Source organism: Falco cherrug, chromosome 2 (genome assembly GCF_023634085.1).
Source record: "Falco cherrug isolate bFalChe1 chromosome 2, bFalChe1.pri, whole genome shotgun sequence".
NCBI classification, from domain to species: domain Eukaryota; kingdom Metazoa; phylum Chordata; class Aves; order Falconiformes; family Falconidae; genus Falco; species Falco cherrug.
In genome coordinates, this window is record NC_073698.1 from 1,710,870 (window position 1) to 1,731,173 (window position 20,304).

At 55.5% G+C, this 20,304-nt stretch overlaps 4 protein-coding genes across 22 annotated transcripts in view; 1 reads left to right on the forward strand and 3 right to left on the reverse strand.

Moving 5' to 3' along the window:
• Positions 1–5,920, forward strand: part of FAM168A (family with sequence similarity 168 member A) — a 223,420-nt gene extending 217,500 nt beyond the window's left edge. For 6 of the 18 annotated variants that reach the window (XM_055701304.1, XM_055701298.1, XM_055701301.1 and 3 more), the window contains one exon: positions 696–5,920. The gene's annotated coding sequence lies outside the window, so the exon portion shown is untranslated. The remainder of the gene's footprint in view (positions 1–695) is intronic. The other 12 variants (XR_008730769.1, XR_008730770.1, XR_008730771.1 and 9 more) reach the window with 12 other exon arrangements.
• LOC114017733 (uncharacterized) lies at positions 3,371–9,768 on the reverse strand. Its single transcript, XM_027814911.2, has one exon. The coding sequence runs from the start codon at positions 9,100–9,102 to the stop codon at positions 8,131–8,133; it is 972 nt and encodes a 323-aa protein (XP_027670712.1). The 5' UTR covers positions 9,103–9,768; the 3' UTR covers positions 3,371–8,130.
• Positions 3,371–17,564, reverse strand: RELT (RELT TNF receptor). Its single transcript, XM_027814901.2, has 13 exons — positions 17,461–17,564; positions 15,760–15,847; positions 12,843–12,900; positions 12,438–12,610; positions 11,636–11,725; positions 11,377–11,549; positions 11,207–11,292; positions 10,704–10,937; positions 10,451–10,531; positions 10,284–10,365; positions 10,015–10,197; positions 9,831–9,916; positions 3,371–7,003 (listed from the first exon to the last, which is right to left on the reverse strand). Exons 1-12 carry the CDS (start codon positions 17,562–17,564, stop codon positions 9,853–9,855), a joined length of 1,416 nt encoding a protein of 471 aa, XP_027670702.2. The 3' UTR covers positions 3,371–7,003; positions 9,831–9,852.
• Positions 17,565–17,708: 144 nt separating this feature from the next.
• The window catches only part of ARHGEF17 (Rho guanine nucleotide exchange factor 17), a 35,245-nt gene continuing 32,649 nt past the window's right edge, over positions 17,709–20,304 (reverse strand). For both annotated transcript variants that reach the window (XM_055701295.1, XM_055701294.1), the window contains exons 18-21: positions 20,018–20,166; positions 19,749–19,923; positions 18,919–19,161; positions 17,709–18,006 (exon numbers count right to left, since the gene is read on the reverse strand). In XM_055701295.1, the coding sequence (XP_055557270.1) occupies positions 17,822–18,006; positions 18,919–19,161; positions 19,749–19,923; positions 20,018–20,166 (752 nt within the window). In that variant the 3' untranslated portion in view covers positions 17,709–17,821. The remainder of the gene's footprint in view (positions 18,007–18,918; positions 19,162–19,748; positions 19,924–20,017; positions 20,167–20,304) is intronic.

Below are 20,304 nucleotides of genomic sequence, written 5' to 3' on the forward strand. Positions count from 1 at the left end.
TTGAAGCCATCACCCCTTGTCCTAACAGTACACTCCCTGATGAAAGAGTCCCTCCCCATCTTTTATACCGCTCGGATATGTTTTTTTCTCCCTGCTAAAACATGCTGGGAGATTGTCCAGTTCATTAGCACTGGGGCTGCATGCAGCTGCCTGCACCCTGCCCGTTCATTAGCACCGGGGTTGTGTGCAGCTGCCTGCAACCGGCTGCAGGTTCCTGTTGTGCTCAGGATCCCAGAAATCCCAGCTGCTTGCTTAAATGCCCTCCACGTGTTGCTGGAGCCCTTGGTCCATCATGCCCAATTAACAGGCAGCACTGCTGATGGGAACACATGATGCTGAACTGGGAGGCAGCACAGATCTCATGCAGCCCAGGGGGTTATCTGAAATCTGTCCTTGCTGGATACATTACGCTGGGCTAATCCTGCCCATGATAAATTGTTGTGCAATTAGCAGAGAGCATCCCTTCTGCATATTTTTAATCCCGTGCATTGGATACCACCGGAGAGCTGGTGCTTTCTCAGCCTTTTGCCCAAGACATTGCCCGCAGGGCGGCATGAGGGATGGTTAAATCCCATACGCATCAGCTGTATTTCTTGCACGCGACGCAGGGGTGCAGAGGAGAGGAGAACAGCCCTGTCTGGTCCTGCGCTGCTTGTTTCTAACTCCTTGTTTTTCATATATTTGCTCTTTTCCAGATCCAGAGTCAAACATTGTATGCAACTACACAAGTCTTACATCGGTGCTGTGGCCGCTGTACTGCAGCACCTCGTCTGTTTGCAAGAACAAAAGAAAAAAAAAAAAGTGCAAGGGTCACTTTATGCATTCTTAGTGGTTTTTGTAAAAGCTGCTTTTTCTAATCTTCTGCCTCTTTTTTTTTTTTCCTCTCCCCCTTCCTCCTCCCCAACCCACATAAATTGTGTAACACACATACTGACACTGAGCAATAGTAAAGTTCTCTCTTTGGTCCTATCATTTGAAAGCTCAGAATATTCACTTTTCCAGCATTGCCCAGCCGAGTGGTGCAAAGATCCCCCACTTCTTGTTTGTTTGGGTTCTTTTCGTTATTTTTCTGTTGTCGTTGTTGTTGACGAGAGCCTAGATTCTCTTTGGCTAGTAAGAGTGGTTGATGTTCAGGGTACTATGTGAAAAGCACAGCGCTGGTAGGCAGGCTTATTCCGATTTGGTTTGGGTATTTTTAGTTGAATAATATAAATTATTTAATCTTCCATAACATATTACAAGAAAATTGGTGTCTTCCAGATAGCTGTCGTGATAGATTATAAATCCATTATCTGCAGTGAAATTCTGAACTCATCCCTTCTTTTGTAGGAGTAAGAGAATATAAATATAATTAGCGATGTAACACACTTGTCTTAGGAGGTAGGAGGACTGGTCACCATTGGGTCTTTGGTCTGCTTTTTCCAACTGGGCAAACGGATCTTGCATGGTAGGAAGCGAGCAGCAGAGAGATGTGTGCCCTGGTAGCATCTTGCACCTCTTGGGCAAATGAGATGCTCCCCATCAGCCGCATCCTGGGGCTGCGTGAGGTGGAAGTAGCTCTTTCCTTGCATGGCTACCGTTTGCAGGCAGAGATGTGCCGGGCGGCTGTTGAAGGAAGCAAGGAGATGTCCAAGGGTTGGTCTGAAGAGCTTCTCCAGGTCCAGAGTGTTGGTCTGAAGAGCTTCTCCAGGTCCAGAGGTTGGTCTGAAGAGCTCCGGGTCCAGAGTGTTGGTCTGAAGGGCTTCTCCAGGTCCAGAGTGTTGGTCTGAAGAGCTTCTCCAGGTCCAGAGTTTGGTCTGAAGAGCTTCTCCGGGTCCAGAGTGTTGGTCTGAAGGGCTTCTCCAGGTCCAGAGTGTTGGTCTGAAGGGCTTCTCCAGGTCCAGAGTGTTGGTCTCAAGAACTTCTCCAGAGTCTGGTGGTGTGGATAAAGAGGGCAGCTGGTTGATAGAGGAGTCTTTGAGGCAGGGTGAGGAGGACAATGGTGGCTTCACTTTACACCTGTGTCATTGGCAGGGCTGAGACCAAACTGCGACACCTTCGTGGCAGTTAAGGTGCCCTGCCCCTGCTTCTTTGGGATACAGCTGGGCTCAGAGACTTCCAGGAGAAATGTTCATCCAAGCACAAATCCCAGCTCCATAGAGAAAGGCCGGAGAGGGGGACGAGGTCTGGCTGCTCTGCTTGGTGAGTGGAGAGAAGGTAGGGGGAGGAGGAAGCAATAGCAATAAACATGTCGCCTTCCTCCTGGGAAGGCACCTGAGAAAAGGCAAGAGCAAGGAAGGTGATCCACAGCTGACATGGACGGGGCTGGGAGGCAACAGGCACGCAGAGGCTGTGGGGATCGGGGTAATTTCTGGGGGTTTTGGCTTACCCAAGGGCACAAGGACATGAAGCTGACTGCAGTCAATGACTTCCTACCTTGGGGTGTCCAAGTAGAGCAATAAGTTGTCTTGAGGGCAGCAGAGAGTTCGTATTCACAGACAGTGCTTGCAGCCAGTTTATTTTAAAATTCTTATCACTAAACGCAGCATAGAAATAAGGTTTTTATTCTTTTTCTTTTCTTCCTAAGACAAAAACATCACCATGTTTTTGATTTTTCCCTCAAGCGTGCCAAAAGAGTTACATGCACTCAGCGGCGTGTTTGCAGCTCCCACATCTCTTGGGCTCCGAGGTTGTCACAACGGACCAAATCCAGAGCCTTTCAGGAGGTCAGGTTAGGAGATGTGGATGAGAATCCCTCCAACCCATGCGTGGTGTTGAGTCAGTGCCCAGATGTCTCTGCTGGTTTGTTTGACTTTAGTCATGCCTGGATCACATCTCCAGACGGAGGTGAGGGCAGTGGAGACCAGCACTGGAGGGTCACCTTGACTGGGACGTGGTGGTGTAGAGGTCAGGCTGGAGGGTCTTTCAGAGGAGCAAAGTGACTAGTTGTTGGCACCGGGGTGAGACCTCCTCACTCTTTGATGGTGTCTTCCAGCTTGGCTTCTTCTGCTGTTCAGAGGAGCTACTGAAGCTCCTTCCAATGAGCATTGTCCAAATGGGGAGAAACAAGCTTAGGGACCCAAGAGGACTTTTCCTACCGCTGGTTGGTCCTGGGTGGTTTGTCAGGTTGATGGCTGGTGCTTCTGTATGGGGGTCATTTGGTTGGTTCTTCTGGTTTTCAAGGAAATCTGTCAGAGCTCTGGTTGACCTTCCCAAACTCAAGGAGAACATAGTGAGTGAAGACTGAACACGAACACTGTGGCTGGGGAAGGTGGTTTTCTCCCATGCAGTACTTCGGGTCACACTTTGGGTTCATATAAAAGGAAAAGATAAGGAAAAAAGAAAAAAAAAAGTGTCAGTAATCAGAGGGTTGCCCTGTTCAGTTTGGTGAAGCCAAGGGTTACCACGTAAAGGGCAACGGGACGTTTGGAAATAACAATACTGCATCATCCTTCCATGGTTTGTAGCGTGCTACGGTTAAACCTGGGCCAAAAAAACCCCACCTCAGCAGATCACAGGAATTTAGGACCTCCCAATTAACCCTTTTTTGCTCTCACTGTTGTGTGTTAGGAGCCGTCTTACCAGTTTTGAACTGTAGGCTAGAGTTAAGCTCCAGGCACTGTCGTGGCTCTGCAACGTGCGGGGTCCCACCAGCTTTGCTGTCCCAGCCCGGGCTCTGCAGAGGGGGACCCGTCCCAGCAGCCACCATCCTACTGCTGGCCTGGGCACCCTTCACCCTCAACAGCTTTAGGAGCGACTGCTAAAACACCCACGGCTGGGAAGGAGATGCTGGGCTTTCTCCTCAAAGGAAGGAAAACGGTAGAGGTGGGGTGGGAAGCTCCAGGAGCTGACCAGGGAGGATCACCCGGTGTTAGTTACCGCTGTGTGAGATCCGACGTGGGGTGGTTTAGTTTGAATTCCTTGGATCAGTAACGGATCTGATGCTCCTCATCGCATTATGTCTGGGCAGAAATGAACTCAGCCACGCTGTGGAGAGGTGAAATGTTGGCTGTCTGTTGGGCAGGGGGGTTGGTGAGCACATTTGGCAACCAGTGTTGCATTTAGGCTTGGAGCGCTGCACGGTTGGAGGGCTGCCACATGGATCTGGGGCCACCACGTGGCTCCAGGCTTGGGTAGCTCCTTCCCAAGGTGGCTTCATGGGGCCGTGGTGGTGGGGAGATGCTCCCTGTCACTGCATGGGGATGTGGGGCTTGATGCCCCCGGCTCATGTCAGCAGTGACCTGCAGCCCTGTCCCCTTCCCCATGGAGGGATGTAGGTTTTTGGGTAGATAGAGGGATGGGAGGAAAGCCCATGGTCCCAAGCCCTTTCCTTGGTCAAGTCATGGCTTAAGTGAAGGTCCTGGGGGGGGCCTCCCTTGCCAGGGGGGACACTGATGGGGGCCACCAGCTTCTCAGATATTTCACTCCAGCAAAGCTTTGCTGACTTTGGTTAAGGAAAAGGGTTTCCCACATGAAGGATCACGCCGGGTGTTAGTGGGGAAGAGCGGGGAAGGGGGGGGGTGTTAAGCCATCCTTAGCAGAACTTCGAGGTGTCTTGGAGATTAAAATTCCAGCTAAAGAGGAAGGAGAATAACTCTTAAACCACTCTGATGACCATTAACCCATCCCTACCGTTATCTTTGCTTTAAAACACGATCTGTAATGTAAGATTGGGGGGGGGGGGGGTATTAATAGTGGTGGTGGCCCCCAAGCCGAGCAAGCCCCTTGGAGCCTGTACCCATCACGCCTCCCAAGCGGCTGAACCCTCTGGGCAAGGATTTGTTCCTGTATTTTCTGAATAATAATAACCCCGTCCAGCTTTTTTCAGTTTTAAGATGTAATGACCATAAAAAATATTTATGGGGGTGGTTTTCATCAGGGGCGTTTCAGAGTATCAGGTTTTCCCCCAGCCACTGGCATCCCGCTGAATAGGGTCCTTCCCAGAGAGACCCCCCGCCTCTCTGCCACCCCCTCCCTCCCCTCCCCATCACGCATCCCGCAGAGGGTTTGGGATGATGTGGTCTCTAGCCTGAGGGCGTGATATCAGATCTTGCTTTCTTAAAGGGATTAAAATAACCCCACATTTGGAAGTTTATTTTCGATAGGAAAACCCAACCAGCCGACAATAGCAATAAGAAGAGCCACTGGATACCCATAAATCCAGGTTTTTTTGTTGGTTTGTTTTTTTGGGGTTTTTTTTTGTCAGTATTTTCAGACCCTTCATCTGTCATCCCCAAAATGTGGTGACCCTCTGCCCACCCTCCCTTTGCTTTGCCGCGAGTGCCGAGCTGGCTCCTGAGCCCACCGGGGCTGCCGGCAGGATCAGGCTCCAGGTATTTTCTCTGTCGTTTGCGAACATTCCCATAGGAAAAAAAAAAAAAAAAAAGGAAAATAAAGCCTGTTTATGAGTCTGGGAGGGAGGAGAGCTTGGAAAAGGCATTCCTCCAGCATGTTGCACTGTGGCACTCACAGATTCACCAATAAGCAGGTAAAATAACCTGTTACGGGGATGTTTGCAAAGCAGGAATACCAAAATATGTGATTTAACAGCTGCAGTTCCCGGTTGGAAAAGCTCAGTCGTGCTGTTCGTAGGGAAAAATCCTGATGCAACGTGGCCACCTGCAGCATGGCTGCATCCTCCTGCAAGGGATGGAGCTGGTTTTTCCCCGGGGTGAAGGGGGTTCAGGATCAGGGTGCTGGGTGGGGAGGGATTTGTAGGGCCAGCAGCCACGGGGAAGCACAGGGAGGAAGGCAAACATGAGGCAGCGGGGTCAGGAGCACCCAGACCTCCCGTCCCCATAGCACGGAGCAAACCCACGCTGCGCTCCTACCCCTCTTTCTACGTAATTAATTTCTTAATTCATTTCGACCACCAGGCCAGCTTGGTTTTAGGTATTATTGGATCTCTTCAGAAAAAAATAAATACCAAAAAAAGAAAAAACCCCAAGAAAAAAGAAATTTTAAACCAAGAGTAACCATGTCTTCCAAGTCTAAGTCTCAAAGGTGTGTAGGGAACATGGCCTTGAACTGATGCGCTGGAAAGCCCCACAGCCTCGGTTTGTCCATCTGAAGTGTAAATTTGGGGTATTTTTCTGTTTGTTTTCTGTTCTGGTTTTGGTTCTGAAGTTCAGGTTGTGATCTCCCTGACAGATTTCAGCCAAGAGTTTGTAACTGTACGATATTTACTGTAAGATGTAGAACATTCGATAACTATTAAAATGTTTCCAGAAAAAAAAAATAAATAAAAGAGCCCGAGAGGGTTTTGGTGGTTGTTTTTTTGGTGTGGTGACATGGAGAAGTGAAGGGGACTGGCCATATGCCCATTTCTAGGTTGGTGGTGCAGCTCGATGGTCTCCAACCCAAACTTGGGTGGGTTGTCCCACTGACTCCCAACGTGGCCAAGCCAACGTGATATATAGAAACAGCTTCTATAGAAAGACAAGTGTGTGATCTTCATGGTGAGCATCACCACCACTGTTCTGGGCTGATTGGGACTTTAGATGGAGGATGCAGGAGCCAGCTTTGGCCAGAGCAACCCATGCCCCCGTTGGGTTGTTGGTGAGGTGGGAGCTGTCCCATGATCCAGAGCCAGTCATCAGCCTGTGATGTTGAGTGCTGGCACCTGGTGATGGAGGGGAATCAAGCTCATGATGTTGCTGAAGGGGCTTCAGCTGAACAGACCCAGGTGGTGACCATGAAACAGCATCCTGGCCATGCAATGCCCTCCGTTGCATGGTGCCTCCAGTAGAGCTGTGCTCCAGCGTCATGGCTCCCAGAGATGCTCTCCGTCAGGCCACCACTAGACCTCAGGGACAGGGAACCTCATCTCACCAGCTGGGCAAGACATTGGATTTGCTGTGCTGCCAGTGGACACCTTGGAGCAGGAAGCCAAGCTGCCACTTCCAGCATTTCATGGCTCCAGGTGGGACGGGCTTTCTCACTGTGCCCAATGTCCTCTGTCCCCTCCATGGGGTCTTCATGGGTGTCACCATGACCCCAAGGCAGCCCTCAGGGTAGGTGCCAGCTGTGGAGGACAAGGGATGGACCAGACCTCTGGCTGAGGCTGTATCAGGCCCTTCGCACCACCCAAGGTGGCAGGAGCCACCCCAAGTGTCACTCCCTGGGCCAACACCCATGGGGGCTGTCACTGCCCTGGGACATCCCACGTTGGAGGGGACAACTCCTCCTGCCAAGGGCACCCACCCAGGTTGTCCCCACACCCCCAGCTGTCCCCACCTGCAGCAGCTGGCCCAGGCCCTCCATAAGGATGCTGAGGTCCTGCAGGATTTGGCCATAAGCTCATTAGGGTCAGGGCACCCCCAAGTGGCTGGGGACAGCCTGGGGCAAGGGGAGGTGTAGGGGACAATGTCCAGGACGTCCCCTGCGGGCGCTGGGGGGTGCACTGAGCACTGACCATGACTGTCACCAGCTGGGCAGGCTCAGTGCAAGCGTGGGTGTGTTCACATGCATGCATGACTGCATGTGTGTGTGGACGTGTGTGTGGACATGCGTGCATAGGCACACATGTGCCTGCAGAGGTAGATGCATGTGCATTTATGCACACGTTTGTCCTCTGTGCACATGCAGTGGCATGCAAATAGATGCATGTGTGCACATGCGCACACTTGCAGAGCTCTATGTGCAAGTGTATTTGCATCTGTGCATGACTGCATACATGTGTGCACGTGTGTATACATGCATGCAGAGGTGGGCTTGCACAGGTTTGTGTCTACATTTGCATGCACAACTGTGTGAACAGGTGTTGTGTGCACATCTGTGTGGGCACACACTTCTAGAGCTCCACGTGCAAGCATGAGTGTGACTGCATATGTAAATGTGTATGCATGCAGAGGTGGGTTTGCATGTGCATATGCACATGTTCAACCATGCATGCTTGTATGTGCAGCAGCATGTAAACATGTGTCATATACACACCTCTGTGTGCTCGCATTAGAGTACATGTGCATGCTTGCACATGTGTAGGTCTGCATACACGTGTGCATGCACATAGTGTATGCATGCAGGGGTGGGTTTGCATGTGCATTCATGCATGTGTTCGTCCATGCATATGTGTGTGCATGTGCAGCAGTGTGATGCGCACACTTATAAAGCTCCATACGCAAGTGTGTGTCTGTTTGCATGCATGTGACCTCATACATATCTGTGCATGTACACAGGCACACATGTATGTGCAGAGGTGGGGTTCCATGTGCATTTATGTAAATTTCTGTGCATATGTGTACATGTGCATCCAGCAGCATGTGAACAGGTGCACATCCATGTGTATACATGCATGTGTAAGTGCATGGGCATGTTTACATGTGTGTGTAGGTGTGCGCACACATTTATGTATGTGTGCAGAGATGGGTTTGCATATGCAGGTGCATGTGCGGCAGCATGTGAACAAGTGTCATGCACATCTGTGTGTGTGTGCAGGCACACTGAGCTGTCTGCTAGCACGTGTATGTGTGCAATGGGTTTACATGTGCACATGCACATGTTCATCCATGCATATGTTTGCCTGTGCAGTGATATGTGAACAGGTGTGGTGCACATGTGTGTATGCACAGAGCTCTGTATGTGTTTGTATGTGCATATGGCTGCATAGACATGTGTGCATGTGCATGCATGCAGAGATGGGTTTGCACACACATTTATGCATGTGTTTGTGCCTCTGCACATACAGCAGTGTGTGCACAGGTCACATGCACACTTAAAGCTCCACATGCAAGTGTGGGTGTCTTTGCATATGTGCATGACTGCATACATGTATGCACATACATAGATGCATGTATTTATGTGTGCAGAGGTGGGTTCACATGTGCATTTACGTATGTGTTCATGCATACATGTGTGAAGTACATGTGTACACATCTCCGCATGTGTGTGCACACTTAGAGAGCTCCAGGTACATCCTTGTGTGCATGTGTACTTAGATGTGCACACATGCATGCATGCAGAGTTAGGTTTGCATGTGCACATGTTCATCTGTTCACATGTGCACAAGTGCAGCAATATGTGCACACGTTTGCATGCACACAATTTCCATGCACAGGCATTCGTGGCTGCCAGCACGGCTGCGTGCAGCAGTGCCTGTTGCAAGCTGGGTGCATGCATGTGCATGGGCACGTGTGCCTGTGCAGCTGCCCATGAGTCACACAGCAGCCCCTTGGCTGCGTCACCCCGTGCCAGGCGCTGTCACAAGCTCACAGCACCCTGCTGTGTGTGACACCCCCCTCTGTCCTGCCCTCGTGTCCCCCCTCAGTGTCCTACTTTATGGATGGCTGTGGGGGGGTGTATAGGTGCATGCACATGTCTAAGTGCACATACACATGTGCAGCCTTTTCTGCATATATGGGGTATGACTACACGTGTCAGTATATGTAAATGTGTTGTATAGGGGTTTGCATATGTGCTTTTAGTATGCTACAGGGGTGTATATAGGTGTAGCCATATGTCAGCGTGCACATATGTAGGGAGTGGGGGCATCTTACAGCGCTGGCTGCTGCAGAACACCCCCCACACACACACCCCCCAGCACTGTGCCTTTGCAGCACCCCTTTGCACCAGCACCCACCCCATAACCCCCTGTAGCACCTTAAACGCAGGGGTGGGTAGGAGTAAGAAGGGGGCAAACCCCTTCAGGCTCCATTTTTGAAGTTTAAGTCTCCCAGATGCTGGAAGAGGCTTTGGGGCCATAGGCTGATCTACCCTCACAAATCACCAGATGCCCTCATTAGGCTTCAGCGCTAACCCTCTATCCTCCAGTCTCCCACAGCCCTGTTTTTTTCCCCCCTCCCCTGGACCAATCCTCAGCAGCTCCCCACCACCATCCCTGCACACCTCCTCACCTCCGGGGGCCATGGGTGCTTCTCAACGACCAGGGGGCTCGCCCCCCGCTTCGCTCCTCATCTCAGGGACCTGGGACACCTGAAACCTTTTGCGGGGTAGACACATCACATCAGCCTGTCCCCACCCTGGAGAGGGGCACAGGGGACATGCTGGGGGGAGGGGGGGGGGGGTGTCCCAGCTTACCTGCCGACGGAGAGGATGGGCACTTCCCTGGGACACCCCTTGGGTTTGGGGACCTTGGTGGCATTGAGCAGTGGCAGCACTTCAGGCCACTTCTGGCAGCAGCGGGTGCAGGGGGCTGGACCCTGGACGGTGTGGAGGTGCTGATGCCAGCAGGAGGGGGGAAACTGAGGCAGGAGGTGCAGCCTGGAAGGGGGCAGGGAGATGCCATCAGCATGGCCTTGGTCCCACCGTGGGGGGTTCCTCAGCGCCACCTTGTAGGGGCGACTTACTTATTCAGGGGGGTGCAGCCTGGTGGCATTGGCTGTTGGCCGTGATGCTCCTTCAGCAGCTGCTCCAGCGCTGCAGCGTTTTCTGTGGGTGGGGGGACACCGAAGGGAGGTTGGTCACAGGGATCCAGCCCATGTCACATAGACACACCCCAGGGACCCCCCCTGACCTTTCTTCTCAGTGATCAACCGCACCAGCATCCCAATGGTGTCCTCGTTGGCATCCTCCAGCTGGTAGATGGAGCTGGGGCCTGGAGGCAGAAGTTGAAGGGGATTCAGTGATGGGGGATGAACCCCCCCGCCTCCCAAAGGACATGCGGGATGCCCTGTGACAATAAGGGCCAGAAGCCATGGGGATGGGCTGAGTGAGGCGAGATGGCTGTGGGATCACTGAAAGGTGCTCACGGCACAACCAGGGCTCACCAGTGCCATCAGGCTGGGGGTCCTTGCTGGCAGTGCAGTAACCAGTCTTCTTCAACACATTGCACACCAGGATGCCCAACAACCCCATGGTGCAGAAGACCAGGACGATGGTCAGCATGGTCACCTGCGCCGCCACCGCCTCTTCCTCCTCTCCCTCACCCATCAGGGTCATCTGCGTCCCGTTGGTCCTTGCCGGCCAGTCCAGTGTTTCAGGGCTGCGAGCTCGCCGGTGGCCTGGAGGGAGGCACTGGATCAGCCTCGGAGAGAGGTTTTGTTGGGAATAAATCAAATTTTCCTCAGGACCCCAGCTGCTGGGTTGGCCCCCAAGGAAGCAGAAGCCATTCGCGTCATGAGTGGAGATGTCCTCAGCTGCCACATCCCAGCCAGGGCATCACACTGTGTCTTGAGGGGGACACATCCTGCAGCACCCCCAGGGTGAACACTGGCACAAGCTCTTTCAGCACCCGTCAAACCGAGGCGGCACCTCCAACCCAAGCACCCACCTGGGCACCCCGGGGTGCTGCGGGGAGTGGTGGCACAGGGTAGGCACCGGCCCTGGGGCTCCCTCTCCCCTTCAGGGCTGTAAAACCTGCAGGGTGGGAGGGGACAGTCAGGATACAGCCCACGAGCAGCATCGAAGCATCCCCCCACCCCCACCCAGAGCAGGGCTCACCCTGGCAGGCAGGCTCCGCAGCGGCTGTCAGTCACTGCCGTCCCCGGTGCCAGCAGGATCCTGTTCCTGGCCCGGCAGTGGGTGTGAGCCGAGCAGGATACATCCCCTGGTGAGAAGGTGCCAGGGGGACAAGCTCGGCATGTCCCCGCTGGACCCTGCGCCGAGCCACACACCTGCATGGAGGGAGAGGGAGGGGAGCAATGGCCAGATCCTGCACCTTCCATCAAGAGTGGATGTGCCACCGGTGGGCACAGCTTACCCCAGTGGGCTCCTGTCCGGACGGGCATCCCGGTGTCCCACGCTCCCGGGGACCACAGCTCCCAGCCCCCACGCCAGGCAGGCTCAGCACCTGCAGGAGAAGCGAAGAGCAGTGCTCAGCGCTGGCCGCTCTGGCTCTCCCGCTGCTCCTGGTGGCAATGCAGATCTGGCGCGGATGATACAGCAGAGATGAACCCATCACAAGCGACATGATGGATGCTCAACTGTCACATGGACCGCAGCAGGTGCAATCCCATCACAAGTGACACAAAGGGTGCAATCCCATCACATGTACCATGGCAGATGCAAATCCATCACCAGCAACATGATGGACGCAAACCCATCCCCTGCACCATGGTGGGTGTCAACCTGTCACAAGTGACACGATGGTTGCAATCCCATCGCAGGCACCACAGCAAATGCAATCCCCTCTCACCGGTGAGAACGGATGCAAACCTGTTGCATGCACCACAGCAGATGCAAACCCATCACAAGGCACATGGTAGATGCAAACCCAGCGCACGATGGATGCAACCCAATGCATGTGCCATGGCGGATGCAAACCCATCGCTACCGACGTGACAAACCCATCGCATGTGCCACAGCCAATGCACACCCATCACCAGTGACATGATGGACCCAAACGCATCGTGTGTGCCGTGGCAGATACCAACCTGCCACGGGAGATGTGACAGATGCAATCCCACCAAATGCATCACTAGCGACCTGATGGATGCAACCCCATCGCATGCACCATGACAGATGCAAACCCATCCCCATTGGCATGATGGTGGCAAACTCACCACAGCCAGCACAAGCCCATGGTGACCCTCACTCAGACCAGGCCACCCCAAGGGAGCAGTCCCAGCCCCTGGGCTACCTGCATGGTCCACCCGAAGAGCATCTCCCAGACACAGGGCAACACGGTGGCTCCAGGGGAAGTGGCATTCCCTATCAGCCCCTGCCAGGGAAGAAGCTTCAACAAAGGAGAAAAGAGGAAGAAGAAAAATTTTTGGAGGAAAAAAACCCCCAACCCCTCAACCCAAACTGAGCATCTCCCCAGGGCTGAGCTGCTGCAAGTTTCCAGGTGGGAAACATTTTGGGGTGCCCTACTGTGGCTATGGGGTGGTGATGCTGTCACAGGTTCAAGCATCAGAGGAGCTGAAAGCAGAGATGCAGAGGGCTGGGATGGATGAGGCCATACTCACCCCCAGGACGATGACAAGCCACCAATGCATCCTGTTCCTCCTCATCACCAGCGCAGACCTGCCCAAGGGGGAGCATTGGGGTCATCATCCAGGGAAAAATCCCAGCAGAGAAGCAATCTGGGGGGCCTATTCCCCCCCATAGGGATCCTCCAAGGAATCTGCCTAAATATACCCTGCAGCAGCAGTCCTCCACCATCACCCAAAAAGTTTTATTAGTGGTTTTACAGGATGCCCAGCATCCCCCCCCTTCCCTCGCAAATCCCAACTCCATCCCAAATTGGAGTGGAACCCATCCTGCAATGCATTCAGAACCAACAGCGTAAGAAGCAGGTGAAGGAGCAGAGCATGCTAAAAACCATTAAATAAAAGTTTTTCCTGCTCTGGAGGAAAGCCTTATGCATCTGCCACAACAAAATGAAGTCAGTAAAGAAATAAACATTTAAACAAAACCAAAACAACAACAACAAAAAAAAGAAGAAGTCAAGCAAAACAAAAGGTGTTTCCCACAGACTCATCCCCCCCTCTTTGGGCTCAGCAATTAATTGTTAAAATTGAAATAAATTATTACAACACAGGGGAAGGCAGGAAAATGTAAAGAATAACCCAGGTCCAGCCTCTACCACCCACATGGAAATTTCCCTGGTTGTCATGGCCCTGTGAAAGCTACACCAGAGCTTCATTACAGCCTTTGCCTGATGAGTTTCTCCTAATTAGTGACTGGCATCATCAGTCTGAGATGCAGCTAATTACATGTGGGAGGGGGGACACTGGGGGGCGAGCAGGGCAGAGCCAGTTAATTATAGGACATGGGTTGGGACACGATGGCATGGCCAAAAATGAGCATCCTCCATGCTCCAGTTCCTATCAGTAGCTCCCAGTAAGGGAGCACCCCATCAGAGTGCCAGCCTGAAGCCAACCAGCCCTTCTCCCCGTCTGGGGAGCTGCACCCCCAAACCAAGAGCCACCAAGTCCTGCCTTCACTAGCACCACCTGTGCCAAGCTGGACACCATGATGGGGGAAGAGGGGGGCAAGCCAGCTGCCACCATCACTCCAGCCAGCCTGAGCTCCACCACATGCCACCTCCCCAGTGAGCATCATCCCAGTCCAATGGGACCCCATGGAGACACCCCTGGGACTTGGCATATGCCCCACAATTACAGAGGGAGGGTGGAACTGGTGCAAGCCAGAGCTAATAAAACTCAAGTTTAAGCCTAACCTGAAACACTTCAGCCCTTCAGGGCAGTGATATTTAAGCTTTTAATAGCAGCATCTTTGGGACACCCCGAGATGTTTGGGGTGCTGCTCTGCCAGGGAAGGAGTGGCAATGGCCTTGGAAGGGGATGGGCAGGCTCTACTGCGGCTGGGTGACCACAAGCCGTGGCTGAGCAATGCCATGGGTTGGCAGAGCCCACGCATCCCAGGCTGCCGGAGCATCCCAGCTCACCGGTTCCAGGCAAACAGATTTAAACCCCCAGGAACGGGGCTAGCCCCAGGTAAGCTTGGCCTCAGGTCTGCTTTAATTCAAGCATTAAGGACATCCCTTCGATGACCAAGGCCACCGTGGGGATGCAGGAGGTACAAGGAGCAGGGGGTGCCAGCTCCTGGTTGTCACTGGAGCTTTGCCTAGTCATGGTCACCCCCAGGACTCAGCATCCCATTTCTGGGGGCAGCTCAGGGACATCCTAGGTGGGATTGGGGGATGCAGGCACAGACCCACAGGCAGTGATGGTTGTATGCCTGGTTGCCCTGGCACAGGGCAGAGAAGTCCTGAAGCTCGCAGAGGAAACTAACGTGACTTGCCCCCCCAAGAACCAAAGGAAACAAAAAAATCATCCCACCGGTGCCAGACCTGGCTGCTTTTTGGGGACACCCTGACCTCCACCAGCCCTGTACCTCACTTGGCCAGTGCAGAGATACAGACACACCAGGGACAGCGACTTGGTTTTGTTACCCCGGCACCCCCCAAATCGCACCAGCTCACACCAGCCTTTCACTCCCAGCCCCCCCTTAACACAGCCTACAGGCTGCCCACCGGGATTCCAGCAAGGGCTTCCCCTCCCCGTGGGGGAACGGGGCTTCATCCCATGGCTCCTGCAGATAAAGGGGTGGGGGGTGTGGAACAGAGCAACTGTTCAGAAACACTTTGGGGAACAGCTCTTGGAGGCACCTTGGGGCAAGGGGGGGATTGTCCAGCAAACAGGGCGAAACTCGGCAGAACCGCATCTCCCCAGGCCCCGTCAGAGCTGCGGGAACCACCTAACCACAAAAATCCAACATGAGAGTCCAACGACCCCCGAGGCATCGCTGCCACACGAAGCCCAGGCAGCAGCACCCCCCCGCTCCATTCTGGGGTGCAGCCCCTCACCACAGCAGCCCAGCTGATGCAGGTATCTGGCTGGGAGCCCCGTGATTTTCCAGCACCAGCAAACAAAAAAAAACCCCAACCCAAAACGACAAAAAAAGCCAACCCAACGCGACACAGTTACTGTCCCTTTTCCCAGGCAGCAGCCGCCGAGTTTTCCGTAACCTACTTCTCTCCTCCCCCCCATTATTTTAACTTACATTCGCTGGGCAGCAGCCAGAGCCACCCCGGGGGGCTCCAGCCGCCGCACCCCACTCCAGGCAGCACCAAGGTAAACACCCACCCCCCCCATACCCTGCTGAGGGATAAGGTGCAGCCAATCCCCCCCACATTTTTACTGCAAAGGGGGGGGAAACACCCCAAAAAAGCACCAGTCCCCCCTCCCTCGATAAACCCAAAGCTACAGCAGCCCCCAACCCAGATCCCCCAACCCCAGGAGGGGTAACCCTTTAAGGCGAAGTAACCCGAGCCCCCCGCCCCCACAGCTCGGGATAAGACCCTCCCCGGGGAAGGGGAACCCCGGCCGGAGCCGGAGCCACAGCCACCCCCCTTACCTGCCCCCACGCTGCACGGCTGCCCAGCCGAGCGCGCCTGCTCCTTATGAATGAACCCGCCGGCGCGCTGTTACCGCTCGCCCCGCCCCTTTACTGACGTCACCTGGCGGGGCCCCACCCCCTTTCCCGCGCCTGGCCCCAGCGCGGCGGGCTCGGCTGACACCCCCCCCCGCGGACACCGCCACCTGCCGGAAGCATCGGGAACTGCCGGCGGCGCCAGGCGGGGGCCGGGGGTGCTGCGGTGGTGGGAGTTGGGGGAAAAACGGGGAAAAATCAGATGGCGGCGGGTTTGCACCTACCGAGCAGGGAATTCTGTAAAAAAATAAAGATTTTTTTTTGCCCCATATGGGCTTGTCCAGGGGCGCCCCGAGGGGGCACCCATGGGTGCTGCACCCTCCTTTCTAAAGCGCACCCCACCTTGACCTTGCCTCCTTCCGCCGGGGACAGTTTTCCCACCCTGGGGACACCCCCGTGGAAGTCTCGTGCTCCCTCCGTGTGTGTCCCCCCTAGTGCTCCCCGGGGGCTGGTGCAGTGACGTGGTCCTACCACCCCTGAGGGCACTCGGGGCGGGGACACATCCCGGTGCTCCATGGCGCAAGGGAGGGACACCCCACCCCCACTCCAAATTCCCTCCAACATCCCCCCATGGCATTATCCCGGAGAGAGTAACTGCACCCCAGTCATGGCAAGGGCTCTTCCTCCCGCCGGGGTCTTCATCACAGGCAATGTCCCCAATAGACGGTGGGTCCCCCAAGCTGCACCCCACCACCACCACCCCCTGAGGTGAAGGACAAGACCACGATGGCTTCATTCTGACATGGGTGACCTTTAATGACAGAGTCCCCAAGTGACCAAAATCCCGACTCCCCCCTCCAAATAGCTTCGTCATCCCAATTATAGCCCACCCCCACCCCCGCCCCCGGTGGACGTGGGACCGCAGCAGTCCCCTTACCCACCCTGCTGTGCAGACACAGGGACACCCCGGCTCATCCCCACCACCCCTGTTGTCACCTCTCCCATGGGGACAACAGGGTGCCTTCTCCTGGACCTTGAGGTGAGAGCAGGAAAATGAGGGGGAAAAGGGCAAATCTGGGGAGAGGGGGGGTGATAATCTGAGAAAGTCTCATTTTTAGGGTCCTGGCTGCCGTCACCCCAGTTTAGGGATGGGGGCACACCCCTGGTGTCTGGTGGGGGAATGTGAAGATCTCATCCAGAAGATGCTTCAAACATCATTGGCACTTTCATCCCACTCCCCATGGGAATCATAGAGACTGGGGGGGGGGGAGGTATGTGGACCCCCCAATTCCCCCCCATCAGTTCCCCCGCTCCACCAGCATCCCTGCGTGGCCACTGGTGTCCAGCTCTGCCTCGGGGTGAGGAACCGGGATGGTTTTAATCCCCCAGCGCTGAAGCAGAGGGACTGGCAGTGACGTGACAATGTGCCTGACCCCCCCACCCCAAAATAAATAAGATGTTTATATATATATAATATATATATATTTAAAACAAACAAACAAACAAACAGAGCTATCTGGGTGCTGGCGATGGAGCGAGCGGGTTAGCGGGCGGCCCGGGGTGGGGGACACACCGCGGGCGTATTGTCCCTGGGGTGGTCCCGTGGTGTGGCCAGGGGTCCCGAGGGAGGGGGGGGGGGTGACAGCACCGCGACCCCCCCGCCCCCGAAGCAGGCACACACGAAACCGGAGAGCAAGGCAGGTTCCTGGCTGAATGGCATCCTCCGGCCGGTCCCCGGGGGTGTTGGTTAACGCTTCCTCCTTCGTTGGCGCCTTCCCAAGCGAACGCATCCCCCCCTGCCCATCTTCTCCACGCCCCAAAAGCAGTGTGTGTCCCCCCCCAGTCTGGTGCAGCGGCCGGGGGAACGGCGGGGGGACCGGGGCTCATCCCCCCCAACCCCGAGCACACAGCGAGCAGCCGGGTTGGAGATGAGAGGTGCTGGGTTGGGGGGTGGCAGGGAGGGGGGTCAGGACCCCCCCCCCTCTGAATGTAGGGGGGCCAGCACCCCCCTTCCACGCCGGGATGGCCCTGGGGGGGCCACGGCTGTTCACACTCTCCAGAGGAGCAGGTGGTTGGTGCTGTCATCCCGGCCCACCGTCTCGCTGCTGCTGGTCAGGCGGAAATCCTCGTAGCCGTCCCCGCCGCTGATCACCAGCATCTTGGGCTTGGAGAGGGCGAGGGCGCGGGGGCGCGATGGGTCTCGTTTCTCTGCCTCGCTCGGCTTCTCAGCCCCTGCCAAGCGCAGAGCCCCCAGTGTGCTGTCAGATGGCCCCCCCGCAGCACCCCTGTTCCCCAGCACCATCCTGGCGGCAGCAGCATCCCAGCAGCATCACCCCAGCATCATTCCATCAGCACCATCCCAGCATCATCCCACCAGCACCATCCCAGCAGCATCCCACCAGCACCACCCCAGCATTATCTTAACACCAGCGTCCGCCCAGCATCATCCTTCCACCAGCACCCCACCAGCCATCATCCCAGCATCATCATCCCACCAGCATCCTCCCACCAACATCATCCCAGCATCCTCCTACCAGCATCATCCCAGATCCACCCCTCTACCAGCACCTTCCCAGCATCATCCCACCAGCATCACCCAACATCCCACCATCCTCCCAGCATAATCCCACCATCATCCTCCAGATGTCACCACCACTTTCCTAGGTGCCACATCTTGGCCCCAAAACCCTCCTCCCATCCCCAGGTAGCCCTTCACCACCCCAAATCAGCCCCTCCCACCCCGCCCCCAAATTACCACCTCCCACACACATTGCCACCTTCTCCCCATCCCACCCCAACCTGAGTTGGGCTGGGTCAGACTCAGCACATGAATTTCCAGTGGCCTCTCCCCCATGGGAATTAGGGTTTCCCAGGGAAATCTGGGGTCACTTGAATGATCCCCCAGCCCCTGGGGAGGGTGGTGTAACATCCACCCACCCCCTCCCCGCCCTCCCCCCCCCCAATTTTTCTCCCTGATTTTTAATAAGGCAAGGATGGAACAGGGACTCTGATGACCACATTTCAAGGCTACTCCCAGTTATCTGCCAGCGGGACAGCATTCTTAGCCCCATGAAAGTCATCCACTGCCTCCGGAGGGGCTCAGGATCGCCCCCTCCCCCCCCCCCCACCAACCATCCCACCTACCCGTCTCCCTCGGTAACGGGAAGAGGACTTCGAAGCCATCGGGTAGCTCGATGGCAGTGAGGAAGCGGACGTGGCCGGTGTGACCCTGGGAGAGCCCCACCAAGGCTGGAGCCGCCTTGGCCGAGACAGTGAGGGTCAGCACCACGCCAGCGCTGGTCCCGATCCACAGCAGGTCCTTGCATGCCAGGAGAGCCGTGATCCGCAGGCAGGCTGCCTTGTGCTGCCGGATAATGGCATCCGAGCCTGTCGAGCATCCCGGCCATCAGCATCTTTACCCTGCCTGGCACCGGGCTGTGAACCCCACCGGTGCCACTGGTCTCCATTCCCAGGGGTATCTGAGGCAGGTGGGACATGGGGAAGGGACCCCACAACCCCCCCTGGCTGTGGTATAAAGCACCCCACGGTGCTGTCAGTTTGGGTTTCCAGATTATGGGATTATGCAGCTACCCCGAGGCTGCCCTATTATCCCGTGGGATTATGGAGATGCCCAAGGGTTCCCCTGTTTCTGCATGGGGTTATGCGGGTGCCCAGAGACTGCCCGATTCCTGCGCGGGATTATGCGGGTGCCCAGGGGATGCTCTGTTTCTGCACAGGATTATCCATCTGCCCTGTCTTCCCGTGGGATTATGCAGCTGCATAACACAGAGGATGAACCCCAGGAGTGCAGGGAGTCACGTTTCCTTCCCCAAAGATGGTTGGGATGCAGGAGGTACGACATTCCCGGCGCGGGATGCTGCAGGGCATCGCATCGCAAGGTAGCCGATGGGCACAGGCACCCACTGGAGACAGTGATGGGCACCCACTGGAGACGTGTCACTGGTGGCACTTACCGGCGAGCATCTTGTGTACCGGGGGGGTGATATCTGCTTCGGTCAACTGCTCATAGCTGGTGGCGTGGTAAAGCCGGACCTGGGCACTGCTCTGCAGTGCGACCCACACGCCAGTCCCTGCACTCACCATGCAGGTGACGCTGCGCCCACTGTCCTGTCCCACCTGGAGCGTGTGCTGCGGGTGACAGAGCCACAGCAATGCCACCCATGATGCCACCGATACCTGTCACTGTCCCCCCCCCCCGACCTCCCGTCATTACTCGCGGTACCTCTTGCGCCAGCGTGGTGGTGTTGAGGATGATGATCCGGTTTTGGCAGCCACACCAGAGCTTCCCTGCCACTGCCACCATCTTGGTGATGGGGCTCCCCGGAGAGCCCAGAGACAGGGACTTGGAGTTCTGGGGGTCCCAGAAGTGGCCTGTAAGGACAGTAGAAGTGGGGTGGGTAGTTAAAGCATCTCCCAAACTCCCATCTTAACCCAGTAGATGGGATGCGGTGGCTGGAGATGCCTGTCTTCCTGTCCCCCATTAGAGGGGACGTGAGCTGACATGCCCAA